Raw genomic sequence first — 24,766 nt, forward strand, 5'->3', positions numbered from 1 at the left:
CAATACAATTAGCAAAAACACATTTAGTGTGGAATAGTCCAGTTCACATGGACTTCACCTGGAAATCAGTTCTCTTCAGTTGTGATACAATCTCAGTTCACTTTATTTGACACAGATATTTTTTGGATGCGTGTCAACATGAATCAGGGCTTGTCCGCTCCTCTCCTCTCTGTTCATCACATTACAGGTCCGGTTATGTGCAAGCTCTTTTCCAGATGAGACCGTGTGTCTCCGCGGACGGGTTGCTGTAAGCGTCTTTCAGTCTGTGCAGCGGAACGGGTTTCCCCAAACGGGTCTGTGAGATTGTGATAGAAATGGCTGTGCAGAATTAAAGTAATATTCAGTATTTACTCCTCATGTGTTTTTTTGAGTTCTTTGAGTTCAGTGAACAAATGCTGTCAGTGATCAGGAAAGACTAAGAAGCATCTAGGGATTTTTGTAAGAGGAACAGGTTGTTAAAACATGCATTTAAATAAATTTGGTCCAGGGTCAGAAAGTAATCAGGGATTGGGGGAAAATGCCACAGATATTATTGTAATAATATTTAATTATATGCATTATTTACAGCAACTTTTGTATTTGATTTGTTAAAAAAAAAAAATAACAGCCGTAGTAGTTGCAAACTGGGTTAATTGTTGTGGTGTGTGTCTTTAAGTTATATGTTTCTTCTTTTATTTAGTACTAAATGTGTTACAGATGTGCAAAATTGTTCTTTTGATAACAGATTTCATTTTAAAAGCATTAAATTACACACTCAGAATGGCATTCTGGCATTACTCATGTCCGATGGCCGTAATAGCGTTTTCATTACCATTTCTCCATATTTTATGTTCTTTAAAGTGACTTCATGCTTTTACTGAGTTCTTTGTCCTTATATGGTGGACGTATGAACCAGAGGAAGCAAAAGATGGATTTTGTGATTTGAAATGGAGCCATTTGCATTGTTCCGTGTAATGAGTCGACAGGGTGATAGAGAGAAACATTAGCTGCGTTTCAAAACCTGGTGAACTGATAATATGTTTGAAGTGAGTGAACGAGTTCAGAAAATGCCCATAAATAGTTCTTACTGGCTGGCCATGACATTATTGTTATTAAAAATACATGTGACTTATGTTAAACCCTGTTTGTTCTTCTTGATTATCAAACTATGATGTTCAATATTTAATGCCATATTCAAGACTTTCAGGGAATATGGACTTACATTTGTGTCTGTTCTTCAAAGATATCATGTGACTTCAGAAGAGACGTATGTGGAATATAGTGCATATATAGACCGATGGAGTCATATGGACCTCATTAATGATGCTTTTTGGTCTTTTTGGAGTTTGATAATCCCAGTATGCATTTCTGTTACATAGAAGATATTCACGTGAAGATATTCTTCAAAAATGAATCTTTTGTGATCTTTTGTGAATCTTTTGGGGTTTGCAGCGACATTAAGGCAAGAAAATAACAAAACATATATCTTTCATTTGGGAGCAAATTATTCTTGCATGTGTGAAATGCAGATTGTTTCATTTGGTTGTCTAATAAACCTGGCATTGCATATTACAAATATTGCTTTTGTTCCCTGGATAATAGCATCTGCTAAACGCATAAATGTTCCTTCTTGCACTCTCTTTCAAGTAAATCTGTTTGTTTTTGTGTGTCTGCTTTTATTAGCTTGTGTCTTTATAGACTGTCTGTTTATTTGATCGTGCGCTGTTGTCTTTTTCCTCACTTGCTCGTCTGCGCTCCGACATCGTCGAGCTTGACCTCAGTCGGAGCATCCTGTCGCTCAGCAGAGTTTCTTGACCTTTGACCTCAGCGCAGCGGTCCATGCGCTCCATCAGTCTGACAGCCTGTGCTGAGTAAGCGTTTGAAAGAGTTTTATCTTGTGCAGATTACTAAAAAACACCAAGCAGACAAAATCTCTTGCTTCCGCCCGATTTGACCAGCAGAACATGTTTTCCCAGGAGCCCTGAAGATCCGCTGAGGAAACTGAACCCTGCCTCAGTGATTTTTCCTTCTGTTCTTCAGGGGGTTTTGGTGCTCTCGAGAAGCGTTTGCACCGCTCGCGCTCTTCAAAGCACAATAAAAGAGGAGCGGGGACTTGAGGGAGCTCTTTCCCTCGTGCTCATGCAGAAAGCAGATGTTCTGCTGAATCGCACGGTCGTGTGGTGCTGAGCACGAGTCTGGGGTTTGGCTTCAGACAGTCGAGTGTGAGAGTTCCCAACAGGGACGCCGATGAAAGCTGAACACACTGAGAGGAAGTGTTGGACTAGTGTAGCTGGGAAACACAGGGAGTGTTTGTGAGAGATCACTGAGACTGGAGGAAATTAAAACATGTGCAGAGATGATGTACTGTTAGTATTTAATGAGGATTTTGCATTGGAGTAAAACACAGATAATGTGTGTTTTTTTATATGCGTATCTAAATCACGAGGTCATGCTTTCATTTTGCATGCTCTTTATACGCAGAAATGACCTTTTATAGTACGTGCATCCGATATGCATTTCTTTAGCGTACATGATATGCTCTTTTTACATTAATATGATATGCACGTTTTGCGTGCATATGATACATATGATGATATGATTTTTATACATATAATAAATATTATATCATGTTTACAATAATACAATATATAGTATTATTATATAATAATGTAAGTTATGCAATTATTTGTATTACATTAGTATAATATGTATATATTAGGGCTATATATATTGCGATTAATCGCATCTGACATACAAAGTTTGTGTTTATATAATATATGTGTGTGATTTGTCGATCATATATATGTATAATTCGTCGATCATGAGATTTGACGTTGAAACACTTTTGCATACTGAGAAACAAAGCCCCATTAGCTTGGGCTATAGAAAATAAATGAATAAAATGTATGTTGAGTAAAAATAATCTTAAAATAAAACTTTTTTACTTTGTTTTGTTTGTTTTGTTTGTTTTCTTTATTTGAGTATTTAGTAAATGCAGAACCCAGACAGCAACATAGTGTCGGCCCAGATCTGGCCCAAGTGGAATCCACACGTACCAGATGTGGGCCGGATCTGGGCCGACACTATGTTGCTGTCTGGGAAGTTATGGCATGTTTTATGAATTAATTTGTTTAAAAACCATTCTTTAATGCATGCATTTGCTGCATCAGATTTATAATGAGGCTGAAAGTTTGAAGTCATTAGTTCCAGTGCAGAGTTTTCATGAATATAGATGTCGTGGTTCTTCTGATTCACACACATTTGCATTCGTATAAGATTGTTCATTTAGACATGAACACAGACTCCTTGAGCTCAAATGAAATGTTTTTTTGAGCGCTGGAGTGAAGGACACTTGAGTGGATCAGGACACGATGCATTGTTCATTTGGCTTCAGGTGAATTATGAGGACAAAACACTATTTTTCCTCCTGAACCGAAGGACTCGTCTAGACAGCACTCTTTAGGGGTTTCCAGGACTCAAGGTTCAGCATGACACACAACCAAACAGACGACTTAAGATTCAGCACACCATTCCACATTTGATTTGGATGCTATCACAATGCTGAGAGAACGGCTGATCATTTCCCCATCACCAGAATGCAGCGTCATTGCAAATGCATTGTTAAATCAACCAAAAGTGAAGATTCTGTCAGTATGTACTTTCCTTTTACTACTTTCGTGAAAAATGCACGGTGTTTTTGTCAATTTCCCATGTCTTTTACATTCCACTGAAGAACGATATTCTGAACGACATGAGGGTGAGTTTATGATGACAGAATCTTCACTTTTTCATAAATTATTCCTTCTAAAGAGGTTTCTCACGCTGTTTGTGGGGATTTTCGTTTAATTCAGCATTTATTAGACGCCAGATGAGCAGTTGAGACAGAACTGGCATGTCTTATACTGTATGCTGTTCAAATGAATCCGTAAATAAAGTATTCCCAGATGGTTGTGACTGGCTCACGGAGCAGGATTATTTTCACATATCATATTCTTGCTACTTTTAGCAGATGTGAGGCTGCTTGAAAGGCAGACCGTCCGAATGTTTGGTCAAACCGGATGTAATGAACACGCTGAGGCCCAAAGGGAGAACAACAATTGGACCCAAAATACTAGAAGGAGATGAAAGATCTTCCAGGAATTGCTGTGATTGATTGGGATTGAGAAGGGTTTAGGCCTTGGCTTGACGTGCAGGCTAATTCGGTACCTTTGGCTGTGACTTCATAGACTCTCACACTACCTAAAATGTAATTTGGACTTATAAAAAAGGCTTTTTGACTTTTTTGTGATGCTCATTGCGCAAGTGTCAGAGGAGCAAAACCACTGAGAAAGGAGTTTTAAGTGTTAGCATCTGTGGGATGCCTTCCAGGAGCTCTGAATTGATCCCGATACGTTTGCATGCTTACGAGAAACGTTTGATTTGTTACTTTTGTTAAAGGGATAGTTCACCCAAAAATGAAAATTCTGCCATTAATTACCGAAAGCCTAAATTCAATCTGTTCATCATATAAAGCGATTGAGTCTCTCCATACAATTTGGACTAAACCGCTCTCTCCATATGGATTAGTTTTACCATCTCTTTATGAACTTTTTGAAGCGTCAAAGTGTCAGTTGAGTAGCTGTCAACGGCGGGACAGAAAGCCCTCAGATTTCATTAAAAAATATCTTAATTTGTGTTCTGAAGATAAACGAAAGTCTTATGGGTTGGAACGACATGAGGATGAGTAATTACTGACAGAATTTTCATTTTTGGGCGAACTAACCCTTTAACATGTTACTCAGAGAGAGCGCTGAGATCATTAACCAGAGATGTTTGTCACGAATGAAAGACGATAACCTCGTAATAACCTCTCGATTTATGATTTTTATTTCCTGCTTCTAAAAGTTCTCCATTGGTCTCGGAGAGGTTGTGTGGCAAAGATCGCAACCCAAAAATCAGATGAAAAGAAATGTGATTTAAGGAAACGTGCACGCCCAGACTCGTCATGTTTGCGTGCGCGATGACAGACGTGTTAATGAGGCCAGATGTGCCCAAAGATCCCGCATTGATGGATACTCTTCAGAGGAGAGGTTGCGTTTTGTACTTTCTTATTCTTGTGGGTTTGACGTTTCATGAAGAGCTGTTTTCATGCTGAAGTTTATTTGCTCTGTTTGGCAGTACAACGACTGCCAATGGAGAAATACATCATTGATAAACATCATATTTGAAATCACATCATGCGCATTGAAACAAAAAATCACAAATAAGGTCTCAACTGTTTCTCCTAGACAGATTAAATGGAGAACAAATGAGGACTTCTGCTTCTCCTCTAGTAATCATACACATCTCAACATTGTCTCAAACTATGATTTGCTTGTATCAATGATTTACTAGCTCTTTACTGTAACTGTATATCAATAACTAAGTCATGTATGTCTGTTTTTGTTTCTCTGAAGGAATTGGAAGAATCTGAGATCAAGTTGAAGGAGATAAATCTACTTGATCTGGCCCTTAAAATGACTTGTGTGGGTGTTAATTTAGTGCAATTAAACAATTTTTTTTGGCTCGCGTAAAACTATTTACTTCAGAACAGATGTTTTCACATGAGAAACATTTCTTTTTGTGATTTTTTTTTTTTTTTACAGTGTTGAGACTCATACTTGAGACCTCTATTAAGTCTCCTAAACTGTCAAAAAATCAATGTCTAAGCAACACATTTCCTATGGGTACATTTCCAATGTGTTTATCAATGATGCATTCATAAATCACCAGATGTTTTAAATAAATATGAAGACAGTCATTTTAAAATTACATCTGAAATGCAACCCACAAATTCCCACAACAATAAGACAATATAGAGATACAGATAATAAGTCTGATATATTTTGTGTTTTCTGCTTGTTTTAATTAAAGTCGGTGTGTTTTGTTTCGACCAGTTCTTTTACTTCTTCTTGATGAAGTGTGAAGGTGATCGGTTGTTGTCTTTATTTTTCAGTAATTCTTCCTAAATAGTTCTTCAACTCTCAGAGTTGCTGCTTTTCCAGCACTTTTCACAATTTTTAATGCTTTTTTGAGTTGTTTTATTCGCACTTGTGCATTGAAATCAATCATGTGACACCTCGACCCGTGACCTCTAGACACCCTTAGGTGGGTTTCTTCTGGTCCTCAGGTGGTTTCCGTGACCCAGTATACTACATCTGCCTTTATTTTTCAGTAATTCTTCCTAAATAGTTCTTCAACTCTCAACTCTCAGAGACTTCAATCATGTGACACCTTGGCCCATGACCTCTAGACACCCTTAGGTGGGTTTATTTTCTTCACAGATGATAAGGATTCTGGTCCTCAGGTGTTTTCCGTGACCCAGTATACTACATCTGCCTTCATTCCAGCTCATGATGGAATAGTTCAGCCCTGCGATGAGGCAAGCGGTCCTTCGTCCGGTCCAAGGGTGTAACGCTCCTCATTAGCTAAAGCTTTAGAACTGGCAGCAGTCTCTGTCTTGCCATGGGATGTCATTACATCAACCTCTGAATATTTCCATGGATTATTGCATTCCAAGTCAACAGTTCTCCCATCACACAAGTGTTATTTGGTTTAATTCCTGTGAGTCATTTAGAAATCAGATACCTTCATTGAAACTTGTTATGGAACCGAGCTTGAGGACTGACTCTGCTGATGACAAAATTTACTTTATAATTTAGAAAGCAGCAAAAAATGGTATGCTTTGCTGAAAGTATGCTTTGGTTTTTCCAAACCTGTAACTATTTTCTGAATGATTTGTCTGTGGTGATTGACGTTATGCCACACATGCTGTCAAGAGAGGGCTGTACTTTGTAATGAAACCCAGAACATTACTTTAAAGGCCTATAAATTCCTAAAATAAGGTTTCTGTAATTGGCAACGTAACCATCTGTCAGGGTCCAGAGAGAAGCATATTCACCTTAAAAAATATTTTTTTTGTTACATTTCAGTGTTGGTTTCTCTTCTAGATCGTCTGGATGTGATGTTTTGCATTAGTTCCAAAGCAGATGTTTGATGCTGGAAACGTGTCTTAACTTTTGGATAAAATGACCTCAGCAGATTTACATTGTGCAAGTCGAGGTAATTGATTCATGTTAAAGGGATAGTTCACCCAAACATTTTTTATTCTGGCATGAATTACTCACCCTCATGTCGTTCCAAACCCATAAGACTTTAGTTCATCTTCAGAACACAAATGAAGATCTTTTTGATGAAATCTGAGAGCTTTCTGTCCCTCCATTGAAACTTTGACACTTCAAAAAGTTCATAAAGAGATCGTAAAACAAATCCAAATGAATTTAGCGGTTTAGTCCAAATTTTCTGGAGAGACTCAATCGCTTTATATGATGAACAGATTGAATTTAAGCTTTTATTCACATTTAAACATTCATCAACTCACACATCAGTTGTGGTAAGCGGAAGCTCAGGCATGTTGGTGATCTGGGTAATCGCTAGGGTGTTGCCATGTGGTTTCTATAACCTGACATTTTGGCCGGTCCTCACTTTCTGAGACCCCTTTAAAGGCCTGTTGGAGGGTCAAGACTTGGTTTTAGGGATAAGGTTATAATTAGGTTAAGGGTCGGTTTAGGGTAAGGGTTTGGGTTAGGCACTTAGTTGTGATGGATAAGGTTAGGGTAAGTGGCTAGATTGCATTGTGTCAATGAATGTCCTCATAAAGATAGATGTGTGTGTGTGTGTGTGTGTGTGTGTGTGTGTGTGATGGCAACATCCAAAATTCTTGTCCTTGTGTGGCCTTTTTTTGGTCCCCATGAGGAAAATCATACTAAGTGATGTTTTTTGAAAATCTAAAAATGCAGAGAGATTTCTGTGATGGGTATAGGTTTAAGGTTAGAGGACAGAATATACAGTTTGTACAGTATAATAATCATTGTGTCTATGGAAAGTCCCCACAAGACATGGAAACCCATCATATGTGTGTTTTCTTATTGGCCCAAGTCAAAAAGCCCCAAGTCTTTGGGATATTATGGTCTATCTTAAAAGTCTGTGAGGATTTTTTACATTTTTTTATCTTTCTCCTGGCAGAACTGTAAGTCTGATTACTTATAAAAGTAACAGCACACCTCTCCCCAACAAGCCGCATGATTTGAGGTATTATTCATTTAGCAATGCTAAACAGAGGTATTTAATAGAGACTCTGCATTACTGATCCATCTTCCAATTATCAGATAAGAGGACACTCCAGATGTATAAGATGATAAAGAGGAACTCATTTCTGTGCAAGAGGAAACGCTCTGGAACGAGTCGTGACCTGATTTCTCCTAAGTAGCATGAAAAAAAAACTGCGTTTTGTCCTTGACAGGATGGGCACGAGTTCACTGTAGCTGAATTCACGTTTAGTCAGCCAAGGACTGGAAAGTAATTTGAGCAGAAACTCTGTCCCCATCCTACCCCCCCCCCCCCCCCCTTGTCGTTCGTTACCCTCTCTTTTGTCTATCTTTCTTTCTCTAGCGAATGGCAGGCTTCCAGTCTGGATGTGTGTGTCTCTCTGTTACTCCACATCAGGATGCACATGTAAATAAACTTAAGCTGATGTGCTCCAGTTTGTTCTTCATTTAAAGCTGCCAGGGGCAGTGTTAAAGTAATAGCTGATTCTGTCAAGATTCACCCTCATCTTGTTCCAACCTGACATTCATGCTGTTTTCTTTTCTGTAAGAGTCTTTACATAAGATATATTATGGAAGCTTGTTTCCGGCACGGAATAAAAAAAATTTAAAAGGTAATCGTGACTTTTTATCTCGCAATTCGGACTTTTTTTCTTACAATTGCGAGTTTATATCTTGCAATTTTGACTTCTTTTCTCAGAATTATGAGATATTAACTCGCAATTGTGAGTTATGGAGTCCAATTCTGAGGGAAAAAAAGACTGGCTTATATCATGCAATTAGAAAAAAGTCAGACTTGTGAGATAAAAAGTCGCAATTACCTTTTGTTTTGTTTTTTGTTTTGTTTTTTGTGGCGGAAACAAGCTACCATAATTCTAATTAATTATACCAAATTATATATATGAAATAATTACTCAAACAAAATTATTAAATAATTAAAAAAAAATTATATTTACAAAATAAGTGCTAATTAATAAATAATGCTTTTTAGATGTTTTATTTTTTATTTTATTTTTTTGTCTGGTTGTGAATTCAGGCAAAACTTGTCAAGCTTCGAGATTATCAGTGACTAAAGATTTTATTTTCAGTCTGTTCATCACATAATGTTGTCATGTAACTTAAAACACACACTGGAGTGCTTCTATAATGGTTTTATGGTGGGGTTTTTGGAGCTTGACAGATGCAATGACTATGAAGTGTTGAAGACTATGAAGAAAAAGATGAACATGGTGTGTAAAAACACGACAGCATTTTCATATTGGGGTGAACTGTTCCTTTAAGTTCTATGCTTGAAAGAGAAACCTCTTTTGGTTGTTTTTATTCTGTCCACTCCTGTCGTGTCCCTTTCTAGTTTTTTATCTTGCGAGAACACAAAGCATTAAGTGACCAGGGGAAACAACAGCGCCCTGCTGTGTCTTTTTCCCCAAGTGACTGATGATTTGATTAGGTTTTTTTTTTTCTGCTTGTGGCTTTGCTGCAGTCGTCTTTCCACAGCATGAAAGGTATTTCTCTTTTTTTTTCTACATGGTAATCTTTCGCTCTGCTTGGTCTCTGCTCGTGTGAATAATTGAAGAATAAATTAGAAAATGGCCACAGAAACATAATACTTTTTTGGTTGTTTGTTTGTCATTGTTAACTTCTCGTTGAGCCACTGAGTGTTCGTTGTGCTGGAACTAGATCTTCTCAAGGACATGGTAGTGATGCCATATGATGATCTAATGAGATGTAATGAGGAGTTGGGATGGATCTCGCTTAGTAGTGGCGGGATGATGTGACGTAGTAGTTTAAGTTCACCCAAAAATGAAAATTCAGTGGATTGCAAACACTGAAAGCTCCCCAATATGTCACAAGTGTAACATAAAAGTGGTCGTGGTCCATATGACGAGAGTTGGCGACTGTAAGACTAATTGTCTGCTAGTAGAGGGACTAAAACTTAAGTTTCATTTGTAAATGCAGAATACATTTAGTATTTCTCTCGTTGATTTTGGAAGTTTCTTTTAGAAGTTTTCCTAATGATTAATGAGTTTGTATTTTGCCTCATTTGTAAGCTGATTTGAATAAATGCATCTGCTAAATGAATAAATCTTCCATTATGAAGTGCGCACACACACATCATTGGCCTCTTTAGTTTTATGATTGAAAAACATTATTGACTGATTCGATAGAGAAGTAATAGTTTTTGTTTAGTAGTTTTTAGTCCTTTTAATGGAAATGCACTGCAGAATCCAACAGTCATTGCAAATAATTCCATTGACTATATATTTTTTGTTCTTTGTTGAGTGCATTCTCTATAAAATCCTTGTAAAAACCATTACAAACGGCTGGAAAAGTCATAGAAAAGTCATGGAAGTTGAACCCTGAGCAAAGTTTCATGATTTGTCAATATTCTTTACTAAGCTAAAACTCAAAAATTAGCGCTTGAAAAGAAAAGGATAAATCCTATTTTGGCCTTTACGGTCTCCAGCGTCTCAAGCATTATGTTGAGTTGACCCTCCTGCCTCAACCTTATGCCTCCAAACCCCACTGGAGGGAATCGTTATGGCCGCGGTTCAGACCTCAGACCGGTTTGCTGCTTCTTCAAGACTTGTAAAAGCTTCTGCTGCATCTGTGATCATAAGAGCAACATCTGTCAGAACATCTGTGATCGCATGGCAGATTTCAAGACATCTCGTCTCTTCCTGGTTTTTTAGACACCACTGCCAAATGCTGTTTTGTAGTTACATGTGTTGTTAATCCCATTTACTATGTGAATCAGTCCTGTAAGCCGTGAACAGTGCGAGGTGAGACCAATTACACATCCTTCCATTATAATTAAGCGATAAGGGACAAGAGGTTAGAATATATGAATATAGAGTCACGGCTGAGTTCCTGCAACCCCTTTAAAATTCCTATATTCACGTCAAGTCCTCAGGTGTCTTATTGCTTTTAAAAAATGCATAACACAAAATGCACAATATGATTCAAACATGAGGAAAATCATTAAGAAGATAAACGATTCCTTGACTTATTCCTTAAACTGAAGTTAATGATTGGTATCTGATTGCACAGTAGATAAATCAAGTGCACTCAAAATGTTTTTATGAATTGATTTTATGCAGCAAAGATGCATTAAATATAATAGAAGTGACAGCAAAGACATTTATAATGTTTCAAAAGAATTATGTTTCAAGTAAATGCTGTTCTTTTGAACTTTCTATTCATCAAAGAATCCTGAAAAAATGTATCAGGGTTTTCACAAAAAATGTAAAGCAGCACAACAGTTTTCAACATTGATAATAATCAGAAATGTTTCAAATCATCATATAAGGATGATTTCCGAAGGATCATGTGACACTGAAGACTGGAGTAATGATGCTGACCATTCAGCTTTATTTTAGCTTCATTTTAACATATTCAAATAGAAAAGTTATTTTAAATTGTAATAATATTTCACATTATTACTGTGTTTACTGTATTTTTCATCAAATAAATGGTAAGCAGCAACTTCTTTCAAAAAAAAAAATCTTACCATCCCCAAACTTTTTAATGACACTCTGTGTAAGCACAGATGTAATAATGTAATGACCAATCAGCATTCAGGACGCGATCCAGAATAGGAAATATCGGTTTTATAATAAACATTAATCAGAAAGTAATTTTCCAGCTGTCAGAACAATGCATTAGACATTTACATTCAATAATAAGATCTGTCTAATGTTGTAAAAAAAATCAATTAAATTCATTTTCTAGTTCTTTGAGGGTGCAGTACAGCACCTTGATGGGGTTTTCAGATACTAAAAGCTATTTTTAACTTAAAGTGTATCTGGAAAACATTCATATTTCATTGTAAATGCACTGCAAGGTTTTCATTGATTTCCTCCACACGGAGTCGGCTTTAAGATCATCTAATTCGATTTAGTTTGGCGAGAAGAGATCAACAACAAATTTCTCCTGGAAGTTGAAAACTAGTGTGTGATGAGTTTCGCATTTTAACATTCAAACTGAACAGATTTTTAGTGTGGTGTCATCGATTTTTGATTAACCCTCTCCACGGTCTATTCCTGGAAATGTTGACTCGGATAATGAAGTGAGCCAGACTTTCTACTGTCGGAAGTCTGTGTGTTTTTCAGGAAGGTTGTTGTTCTCTGACTCAGCAGTGCTGTAATCGTCTTCATGAGTTTGTCACTTTCTCTCGGGCAGTTCTGGTTAAGAAAGCACAGCTGCATGAGGGCCGATCGAGTGCAGATGTTAGTAATGGTCTGATCAGAACATTATCTCAGCAGGCGAGAGAGGAAGAGAGAGAATTAGGGCATCCTTTCACAGGATGAGGGGATCTCTGTAGCCCGTCTTTGATCCGTTGATCATTTGCTGCTGATCGGATTATACGGGAAAAAAAAGGAGCATTCAGATTCTTGGTTTCACACTACAACATTTTCAACTCAACTCAACTCGTCTTACTTTCATAACGTAACACATTTCTGAGTGAAAGTGGGCGAAACTTCATTTTAGTTGTGTCAGCTGAAAAATAACTTTTGTTTCAGAGATGAGCAAGTGCTATGCATTGTTCACAGTAAGACCAGGAACATGAAACCAAGAAAATAAATACTTAAAGGGGTGGTTGAATATGATTTCACTTTTCTAACTTCAGTAAGTGTGTAATGTTGCTGTTTGAGCATAAACAACATCTGCACAGTTACAACGCTCAAAGTTTAAAGTAAAGGGAGATATTTGCTTTTAAGGAAATTACTTTTTAAGGACTACAACAAACGGCTGGTAGAGACTACACGACATTCCTCCCGGGTTAGTGACATCACAAAACCTAGAATTTACATAAGCCCCGCCCCCGGGAACGCAATTTATAGATTATCAAGACAGAATATGCTAATCAATGACTAGAAGATAACTACACATAAGCTACAAAAATTCACCAACTAACCATTCAGAAATGTTGTCTACATGGTGTCACTTGATCTTGAGTCTCTCCATCTTTCTGACTTCGGTTTGAACATAAAAGGCGTTTTTGACATTTTCAGTGCATGTGTGTGTGAGGTTTAAAGGACACAAGCTGTTGAAGCTCCGCCCTCTGTGCCGGGAGCAGCAGCTCATTTGCATTTAAAGGAACAGGCACAAAAATGGTGCGTTTTTGCTCACCCTCAAAAAGTGACAACTTTAACATGCTATCTAAAAATATATGTGGGGTCTTTTGAGCTAAAACTTCACATACACACTCTGGGGACATCAGAGACTTATTTTACATCTTGTGAAAATGGCATTATACCACCCCTTTAATTTTGAAGTAAAATGACTTGAGGAAATGAGTGAATGTTACTTGTTTGTGTGTTTGTGTTGCAGAGGGTTGTTTGCTAGTCACTACATACATACACATTATACGCAAAAAAAGGAGGGTATAGATTCTTGGTTTCACCATACAAAATTTCAACTCAACTCATCTTACTTTCATACTTTCTTACTTTTCATAATGTAACACATTTCTGAGTGAAAGTGGGCGGAACTTCATTTTAGTGGTGTCAGCTGAAAAATAACTTTTGTTTCAAAAAACGAGCAAGTTTTGATTATGATATTGATTATTATTTTGTTATGTTCACAGTAAGACCAGGAACATGAAACCAAGAAAAGAAATGACTTGTGGAAATGAGTGAATGTAACTTGTTTGTGTGTTTGTGTTGCAGAGGGTTGTTTGCTAGTCACTACACAGAAACACACTACCTGGAGGACGGAAGTGCCGTCACCACCTCACCGAATGTGACGGTAAGATTACAAGCGACCACTGTTTCCATCCAGATTAAACCCTACGCCCACCGAACACATGGCCATGTGCACTTCCTGAAACAAGCCCTTGTTATTCTCCTTGGAAAAGTGTTTCATTTGAGCTGCTGGGTTTGTCAGAAAACTCTTGGTTAGTCTGTGGAGCTGAATCAGATGGAACTGGTGTTTATGAGACGGTCCCTTACAGAAGTGTAGGCTCTGTTCCTAAACCTAACAAGCTACTAATGTAGGAAGTATGCTTAGGGTTCTTTGGTCTTTTTTGCATGGTGTGCGTCCAATCTTAAGGCAGTATCATTAAGACAGACCTTCTATTTTACCTAAACCAGACCTGCAGTTAAGATCCCATAATATCACTGATCTCCGCCCTCAGCGATTGCTGGATGATCTTGTGTCAACAGCTTTAGAGGAGAGGCGGTCAAACGAGGGCCACCAGGAGAGCAGGAACCACCCATGATGCACCTCTGTGTGTTTTAAGCGTTTAGATTGCAGCTCAGATTACTAGTCAGCGCAACAGACACATTGAGCCCTGAAGGCATGTAAGTCCAAACCTCTGAGGAGCACCTCTGAATCACTGACCCCGTCATCCTCAATCTGCTCTCCAGCGGGCCGACCCGTTTCCCCCGCCAGACTGTTTGAGCCAAAACACTTTATGAGAAGAAAACACATGCTATCAGAAATCCTACAAAAAAGAAAAAGGAAAAAAAAAATAAGGAAAGAAACTAGGCAAGGCAATTGTTTTAATACTATTGCAATAATACAATCCACAGACAAACCCCAGCAATGGTATAGCAAGAGTCTAAAACCGGTGAGGGGGGGCCCATGGGAAATCAGAAAATTCAACTGGAAATAAATACTTGTTTAGAAAATATTAAGCACGATTTCAAAAATCTTTGCAATGCCCAGTGCCCTAATATAGATGATATTAAATGTGGCACTGCATTTATTGGATCACACAGTTTTGTTCTAATAAATAAAAAACAAAAAAAAGACATTTTCATTCTCAACTCCACTTATGTGGTATAAGTCCTCTCTATTCAGTAACGTTAGTCTGACGAAGTTACGTTAGCTAATCTAACGTTACTGGCGACATACAATAGCTTGATCAGTCACACATGAAAGTAATCAGACTAACATACGGTGCGATATTTCAAAATATATACTGTAATTGAGTGTGTATATATACCATAAACAGTGACGTGTCGAGGTGTCTCTCTCTCCTGTTTGAAAAACGCGGAACAGTGATTCCGCTTTGCGAATCACAAATCAAGCAGTGATTGACAGCGCTCTGATCCAATGGCGTTGGGCATTGTCATGTTGACAGTAAATCTAGCTCAATGATGTTGGGGGGCGGCACCAGGGGGGGGGGGGGGGGGGGGGGGGTCATTCATATTCCCCTCTAGACACGCCCCTGCCACCATAGCAACAGCATAGCAATGGTATAGTAACAGTCTAAAGCCATTTAGACCACCCCAGCAACAGCATAGCAACAGACTAAAGCCACTGAAATGTAGTTTCAAAAAGAAAGAAAGAAAGAAAGAAAGAAAGAAAGAAAGAAAGAAAGAAAGAAAGAAAGAAAGAAAGAAAGAAAGAAAGAAAGAAAGAAAGAAAGAAAGAAACTCAATATTCCCATCATGCTCCAGTAAGGGTCTGTTAAACACTAGATATGGTGTTTCACAACACCGTATGGTGAGATTTCATAAACCATTGTGACTATTTCAGCTTGTTCCGTAGATTTTCTCAACAGTGTGAGGCAATATGCATCCTGCTTTGTTTTGATGGGAAACAAGAGTTGCAGGTCACCCAGAAACAGCAGCACTTCTCGACCCGAGTGTCGTCAGGGGGAGCAGAGCTGAATCTGGCCTTCACAAACTGATTTGGGAGGAACAGAACGAAACAAGACAAATGCTCTGTCAACCTGAGTGCGGAGATTGATGTTTCACACACACACACACACACACACACACACACACACACACACACACACACTTAATCATAGACAAATTTTAATTTTACTGTCTAGGTTTTGGGAGGTTGTTCAGAAGAAAGTACATTCTTATAAAAATGTATACCTTCAATGCAATACAAATCCATCCATCCATCCATCCATCCGTCCATCCGTCCATCCATCCATCATCCATCCGTCCATCCATCCATCCGTCCATCCATCCATCCATCCATCCATCCATCCATCCATCCATCCATCCATCCATCCATCCGTCCGTCCATCCATCCGTCCGTCCATCCATCCATCCATCCATCCATCCATCCATCCATCCATCAATCCATCCATCCGTCATCCATCCATCATCCATCCATCCGTCCATCTATCCATCCATCCGTCCATCCATCCATCATCCATCCGTCCATCCATCCATCCGTCCATCCATCCATCCATCCATCCATTTTCATAATTCATAATTTTGTGTGTAAATAACGTGCAAATATATCACACAAAATGTGCTTGACTTATTTCTTATTTCATGATCATATACAGTATGCACGGCCCTAAAACAGAGTTTATTTGTTATCTGATTGACTTATTTGCTGTCCCAAACATTTGTGCACCAGGCAACAGAACGGCATGTTTTGCACTGTAATCTGGATGAATTGTGCTGATCTGATGGGATCCAGGGCCGCTGGGGGAGATGGAGTGTATTCACTCAGGGTGAAGGGAGTTATGGGCTCGTGTTCTGTTCCAGAAAGACTTCAGGAGTGTGTCAGTGTGTGTCAGTTCTCCCAGACCTCCTCTGCCTTTCATTAAGTCTGTTTTATGGTTGTATATGCGGTGCCATTATTTCATCCTTAAGCAGAACTCCTCTGAGGCCCGTTTGGACTCACTCATGGACTCCTGTAGCTCCAGTCGGACGCTGCCCAACACCCGAGCAACGCTTTAATCGCAGATATATTACGTGATTAAGAACGACTTAGAAAACTCATTTTAGGTCGTGAGATGAGTTTTTATCTGCTAAACCTAGTGTATACACTGAAAGTGCTTGTACAGTGCATGGTCTTCTGGAGTTTGTGAAATACAAAGTCAACTTTAGATTACAAATAGCTTACATAAAGAAATCTAAAATGGAAATATTTATTAAAACAATAAAAAATAGACTTTAAATAATAATAAACTGACAATGGTTGTTGTATATATATATATATATATATATATATATGAAGAGTTCAGATGCAAAAGCCTCTAAGTGCCATCTGAAGTTTTCTTCTAGAATGATCATTTTTATCAAGCTCGTATATTTAAATTCAGTAATTTCACTTAAATGGCAATGAAAATTACCTATTAATTGTCATTTAAGTGAAATTACTGAACTTAAATATACGAGCTTGATAAAAATGATCATTCTATAAGAAAATTTCAGATGGCACTTAGAGGCTTTTGCATCTGAACTCTTCATATATATATATATGTTTAATTATAGGTAACACTTTATTTTATGTCCTTGTTACATGTTACATGTAGTTACTGTAGTAATAGCTATAAATTATGCATAATTACATTTAACTAACCTAAACCAAACCCTAATCCTTACTCTATAGTAAGTACATGTAGATAATTATTATTACTCATGACTTAAATGTGTAATTACATTATATTGAATAACACAGGGAATGGACAAAAATTCTAAATTAAAATGGTAAAAATGAAGACTTTGGAGTTGAATGGAGGTTTAGTATGAACTCACTCATCATGTCTCAGCTGTGGCTCACAGTATGAAGTCAAGTCACATTTATTTATATATAACGCTTTTTACAATGCAGATTGTTTCAAAGCAGCTTTACAGAGATAACAGGAAAATAATGCAAAAAAGTTTGTTTCCAGAAGAAAATAATGTCACAGTCCAGCTTAAGTCAGTTCAGTTATGTTTCATTTTTGTTTTAAAAAAGTTATTAATTTAGTTCATATATATATATATATATATATATATATATATACACTCACCTAAAGGATTATTAGGAACACCATACTAATACTGTGTTTGACCCCCTTTCGCCTTCAGAACTGCCTTAATTCTACGTGGCATTGATTCAACAAGGTGCTGAAAGCATTCTTTAGAAATGTTGGCCCATATTGATAGGATAGCATCTTGCAGTTGATGGAGATTTGTGGGATGCACATCCAGGGCACGAAGCTCCCGTTCCACCACATCCCAAAGATGCTCTATTGGGTTGAGATCTGGTGACTGTGGGGGCCATTTTAGTACAGTGAACTCATTGTCATGTTCAAGAAACCAATTTGAAGTGATTCGAGATTTGTGACATGGTGCATTATCCTGCTGGAAGTAGCCATCAGAGGATGGGTATGGTGGTCATAAAGGGATGGACATGGTCAGAAACAATGCTCAGGTAGGCCGTGGCATTTAAACGATGCCCAATTGGCACTAAGGGGCATAAAGTGTGCCAAGAAAACATCCCCCACACCATTACACCACCACCACCAGCCTGCACAGTGGTAACAAGGCATGATGGATCCATGTTCTCATTCTGTTTACGCCAAATTCTGACTCTACCATCTGAATGTCTCAACAGAAATCGAGACTCATCAGACCAGGCAACATTTTTCCAGTCTTCAACTGTCCAATTTTGGTGAGCTTGTGCAAATTGTAGCCTCTTTTTCCTATTTGTAGTGGAGATGAGTGGTACCCGGTGGGGTCTTCTGCTGTTGTAGCCCATCCGCCTCAAGGTTGTGCGTGTTGTGGCTTCACAAATGCTTTGCTGCATACCTCGGTTGTTACAAGTGGTTATTTCAGTCAAAGTTGCTCTTCTATCAGCTTGAATCAGTCGGCCCATTCTCCTCTGACCTCTAGCATCAACAAGGCATTTTCGCCCACAGGACTGCCGCATACTGGATGTTTTTCCCTTTTCACACCATTCTTTGTAAACCCTAGAAATGGTTGTGCGTGAAAATCCCAGTAACTGAGCAGATTGTGAAATACTCAGACCGGAGTAGATCAATATTATTGTTGAATATTAAATTAAATGTTAAATGAAGTGACCAAGTGATTTAACACTGGATCTGAGACTGACCACACACTGTCTGTTACCCTTTACATCATTGACATTGACATGATAAACTATATGAATTCAGAATAGAGTGCTTTCAGTGCCAGCTTCTGCCAAAGGTAGAATTCATGCAATTTATTATATTTATCATCAGGAATTATAAACCAATTCCTTAGTAGTTTTTTAGAGTAGCACGCAAACAATGATGCAAATCCACACAGTGTTCAACATTCATATTTTCATTCAGTATACTTATAGAGTTATGCTTTTCATGCAGCTGACAGGTCTGTGGCTCTGTGTGTTTTCCTTTTTAATAGAAGTGGAGTGTGTTTTTTGCCTGACGGCTCTCAGGAAACAATGCTCTGACAGACACCATGGCTCATGTGCTGTGATGGATTCCCTCGTGTTGCTTTGACTGAGACTCAAAGGTATATTGAGGACTATAGTTTACACCAGGTCATGCTGTTAAAATAACCCCAATGTCACTGGTATACTAAAATGAGCATTATAAAACAGACAGTTCTCGCTCTGAAATCTGATTGGATGAGCATATTACACTGCAGAAGCTCTATATGAATTGCAAGTTGCTATTTTGATTGATTGGTAACCATGAAACTAATTTAACTTTAGCTAGGCTATTTGCTAAGCATTCTTTTTTTTTTTTTGGGTTAAATTGCCATTATCACTATATTAGTATATGAGAAAAGCCTTTATTCATGCTAATGCACTATGTTAAATGGTGGAGCTGTTTTGGGGATTATTATTATTTTGAGTAATTTTATTTTTAGCATATTTCTTCTGCTTAACTGTTTTATAAAATCTTTGCATCATACCCAACAACACCCTGGGTGAAATCACTAGGCGCGTTTCCATTACAGATTTGCGCAAAACTCTTTCTAAATGTCGACAAAAAACTATTGCGAAATGACGCGTTTCCATTAACCGATGTTATGCGACTAAAACTCGCGATAAGTCGTTCCAAAAATCATAGCAACGGACGTTGTTTATGCATCTCAGCTACTGCACTAGCCATTATTATGAATCAAAGGAGACGTATGTGTGTTATCCAATCATTAATGGTAAGGAACGACCCTTTTATAGTTTGTGAGCGGCTCATATGAGGTGTTTCTGGGTGTTTCTCCCTCATTTCTGCTTCGAGGTCTTGATTGTGGCATTTCTTTGAGGTTTAGAATCCAGTATTCCTGTAATTCTTCTAAATTATGAATTTAATAAAGAACTCTGTGTCGTATTCTGTCCAAACACACCGCGTCGTCTACGTCAGGTGACCAAAAACTGTTTCCATTGCAGTTTTGCGGAATATTTCTTTTTCGAATCGCCTGAAAAACCACCTCATGCGAGCGTAAAAACTTTTTTTGCGATAAATGGGAGTTTTTGCGAAATTAACGTGTTTCCACTGGGCGTATTTTCAATTTGCGCAATTTGAAGGGTAATGGAAACGCGGCTACTGTTACATGAGTTGTTTATGTTAAATGTTTACACTGTGGTTACTGGATAAAGTCTTTAAAACACGTTTCAACAGGAAAGGGCTCAAAAATGGAAATGTCTTTTTAAAGAAGGAAATGTAAAAACTTTGAGCCACGGCTGGAAACAGGACAGTATGTTTCTTTCTGAGGTCTGTAGACCGAGAGAACAGGAGCTTTCAGAGGGATGAAGCTCTGGGAATCTGTGCCAGCTCCGTTCCCAATCCAAACCAGACAAGTGCTGCTCATTTCCTCAGACAAAACTACTTTCGTCCTGAAGTGCCTCTCGCTGCATGCACACACACACACGTCAAAGCTTTAGGGATGACAGTCGCATTCTAATGGAGCGAATCCCTGAAATGCACATTCGGTGTGTGAAGCACGTCCACGCGCTCTGGTTTAACCCTTACATATGGTCAAGAGTTATCAGTCAACATGCTTTAATCTGATTTGATTATGTAATTCGCAGTGTTTCATCTGATTGCAGTACATTCCATCATAAAAGAATGAAAGTAATCTTTTGTTTTGTTTTTCTTTAGGTTGTTTTCAAAGTTTTTTTTCCTCAAATCATCTCAGATCTGATTGGTTTGGTTCATGGCTTTTTTGTCTTGCGTTTTGAGAAAACGAATGAGAAATATACCTCCAGAAACAAGGCAGCTGAAAAAGTTGGTCATCTAACACACATATAATGGGGCATGTTGTCAATAGTATAAAGCTTACTGTATCATATTTTGACATGCAAATTTCTAAGGCCTCTAAATGATCAATGTGATCAAAATCACAATCTTCTAAATGCCTTTTGTGGTCTGATTGATAGTTTATACTTTTTTAGAAAATAAAATGGCTTTTAGTATAAACGTCCACCTTCAGCTTATGCTTCACGTGTTTTTGCTGTGAAATATTTACTGATTTTTATAAAGTGAACCTTATAAAAAAAATGTATATTGGTAGTAATATTTCAAAACAAAGGTTTACTTGAATATCCATGTATCATTTTTTTAAAAATCCTGTTCAAATGTGAGTATCATGTATGAAACACAGGTTTAGAGGGACATTTACTTATTCATCTCTCAATCATCATTGTATTGCATTGCATATGTTTTGCCCAACACAATAAATACTAGCTGACCATAAAACTAAGCATGTAAATATCATCTTACTAAGCTACTGTATATAGCGATATAGCGCGACGACTGATATTGTTAAGCTTTTTATATAAGTAGTCTGCTATAGATCTCATTGATTTACATTACAAGCATCACAATTTCATCTTTTCCCATATAAATATCAGCAACTGCACTAAATTCCACATTTTTGCTCAGTTTGGGCCTCTGAATACAAATTTGGTGTTTTGTTCCCTCCTTTCAAGCCATAATATCAATATATAATATCATAACATAAGCCATAAAAGCATGATGTATCATATGTGATACTCAAAATAAAATACATATGCAAACTTTTTTTTTACAGATTTTTTTATATATATTTTGTCCAAAGGTTCAGTAAACAGTTTTTCTGACTATCATTTCACAATTGGCTATTTAATGGCAGTAGTTTAAAAAGGAAATGGTTTTGGTTTCGTCATTGCTTCGGAATTGTTATATTATAAAACATTCCTTTTTTAAACTACTGTGTTGGCCAACAGTATTTTTTTTTTTTTTTTGTGAAGTCACTTGTGAAGAAAGAATATGCAGAATCCTGTCTTTTGTGTCCCAGATTCACTGCTATTATCATGGCGAGGTGGAGGGACACCTGGGGTCAGAGGTCAGCCTCAGCACCTGTACAGGACTCAGGTGAGTTAGCGGTCACGCCCTTCCTATATGGGACAATTTGCACCTTCACCTCACAGCCTTCCCATGATGCACTGAGCTTAGGGACTCAAGAATGGCCCGAGGAAAGGGCATCTTAATAACGTGTGAAGTTCGCCATCCTCCAGAGACACTTTACGGTTCCTGTTTTAATTATGAACAAGCACTCTAGTGCAGTGGTTTTCAAACTGTGGGTCGCGACCCACTTGTGGGTCACACAGTGAGAAAAGGTGGGTCGCACAAAGGCACTTAGCTGCAGCTAAATTTACGTTACAATGAGTGAAACAAAACCAGTCCGATTAATGACCAAAACGACTCTTAAGTGAGTTTTAGCGCCCGCCAAAGTGAATTTTTGTCCCGCCAAAGTCTTATTTGATCGGTGAGTAATGTAGATGAACTGCTGCGCTTGTGACAGAGTGCATGTTTAACTGAAAGAACGAGCAGAGAGAGAGAGACCCGGTCGCGCGTGAGCTCTCTCTCTCTTCGGAGCCAGGCGAAAGTGTAAACAAGACTTCACCATCTCCAAACTAAGCGCTGTCTTGCTCTCTCTCCCTCGCACATATTAATCAAAATAAATCGACACGGTGGTAAAAGGTCGGAAGACCAAAGTTTCATGTGGAGCATTCAGAGATTTCTTTTTTTTTTCTTAATTACCGCTGGGTGTGAATTGTGCTAAATAAGTTGTTACCTTATCTTCTCTTAAAAGCGTTCCAGACATTCAGCTGACATAAAACAACACTTTAATTAAACGAAAAAAACTATCCAGTGATGAAATGTTTTCTGTGTTGACAGAAATCTTGGATGTCCATGTCTTAACTGCTGGGATAATCACACAACGCGCATGACACGTCCAATTCGCGAACTAATGACTCCTTTGAACGATTCATTTTAATGAATGGTTAAAACAACTGATCTTTCCAACAGTGAACTCAGGAGACGTCTGAATCGGTGTATAACTAATCAGTAACACTTTACAATTAGATTCTATTTATTACATAAATTACATAAAAAGTACAGTTTGCTTACTCAAGCTTAAGCTTTAAAATAAATAAACCCCTTGTTTTGTTTGAAAAGCATATGACTACATTTTTCCACACAGTGCTATCAAGAATCGATAAGAGAATCGTTAAAGAATCGGATCGATAATCAGAATCGTCAGTGGCATTATTATTATTGATAAAATCGAATCATTTCCCATCCCTAAGTGAAGATGGTAAAATTATAATCAAACATTAAAGAACATGCATGTTTTTTTAAGAGTTTTTTTACGAGTTAAAAGTTTAAAATATTTTGCTAACATGAGGTCTTGTCACTGTCAGTCTTTTTACATCAGTGCAAAACTAGGGTATGCAGATTAAGACCATCAGCATGCATTGATTAATCCCATGGCATGTAGCAAAAAAAAAAAAAAAAGGTGCGACCAAATCATGCTGGTGTGACCAACTGAGAAAGTCGGTAGCACCAGTGCAAGTGGGTCTTGAGATTGATTATACTTGTCTAGGTGGGTCCTAGAATGAAAAAGTTTGGGAACCCCTGCTCTAGTGGACGCTTAGGTTTGCCTTCATAAATGGAAACGTCTTTAGACATGGAAAATCGGTTTTACAATCGATTCAATGAACACTTATTTGTCAAAAATCGAACTGGATTTTTTCACATAAGTGACAGCGCTAGTGAAAACTTCACAGTGATCAACAGGAAAAAAATGCTGCAAACTTCATCAAATATGAGACTAATTAAAAGCTCTACAGAGACAATAGTCATTATTCAGCTCAAGTCAGATCAGTGTTGATTCACTTCCGTTCAATAACTGTGTTAATGTTGCAGAGTTCATCAATTATGAAACAAATCTGATTCAGCTATAAAGGAGGAAAGTTGTCCAATAATAGTTTCTGTCAGAGCATCACCGTAATAACTTTATATCATGTGCCACAGGAGATGCAAAAAGATTTTCACACTTCAACCTATAGGGAGAATGAGAGCAGCCTGGACATGCAGGATTTATGAGTGTGATAAAGCGTCAAACATATCTCTGTCCCCAGAGCCACAGCGCTTATTGTTCAGGTCTTTATTTCACCTTGACTCACTCTTTGTGCCGCATTAACCTGTCTCTCTCGGCCTGGCAGACACACACATGTGAAGGTCTCCTCCGACTGAAACGAAGTCGCTCGCCAATCGGGCCAAAACAAATTGCTGCTGATTTTTTTGGCGAGTGGGGTTTCCACAGGGATCTCGTGCAGTGGGGAATGTAGTTTTGAAACTTCTGGAAAAGCCCAAAGCACTGGCCGTTTCCCAACAGAGGAGAATGTCACTTAAATTCAGCGTACGACTCGAAAGTGTGAGAAAGGTTTGCGGATGCGGATCCAAAAACCACAGAGCGGTAATATTAGAGCTCGGGGGAAGATTTATTTAGCCAAATATCGTACAAAATGGACCGTCTGCTGACCAACAGTGGCTTGGATGCTGAACTAAGCCGCTTTCCAAAGCGTCACGCCGTCTTATATTGTGGGAAAACGAGAAACCACTTCCTCTCATAGAAGAGTTTTTCTCACATGTATTTGCCATTTTGTGTTATTATTTTAAAAGCTTCTTTCTCTCG

General features: G+C 38.1%; 1 protein-coding gene across 1 annotated transcript in view; it reads left to right on the plus strand.

Annotated features, from left to right (window-relative positions):
• The window catches only part of adam12a (ADAM metallopeptidase domain 12a), a 108,304-nt gene that overhangs the window by 35,324 nt on the left and 48,214 nt on the right, over positions 1–24,766 (plus strand). Inside the window, exons 4-5 of the mRNA XM_084434046.1 lie at positions 13,772–13,850; positions 22,079–22,155. Of these exons, the coding sequence (XP_084290172.1) occupies positions 13,772–13,850; positions 22,079–22,155 (156 nt within the window). The remainder of the gene's footprint in view (positions 1–13,771; positions 13,851–22,078; positions 22,156–24,766) is intronic.

Source organism: Rutilus rutilus (assembly GCF_951802725.1).
Source record: "Rutilus rutilus genome assembly, chromosome: 16".
NCBI lineage: Eukaryota > Metazoa > Chordata > Actinopteri > Cypriniformes > Leuciscidae > Rutilus > Rutilus rutilus.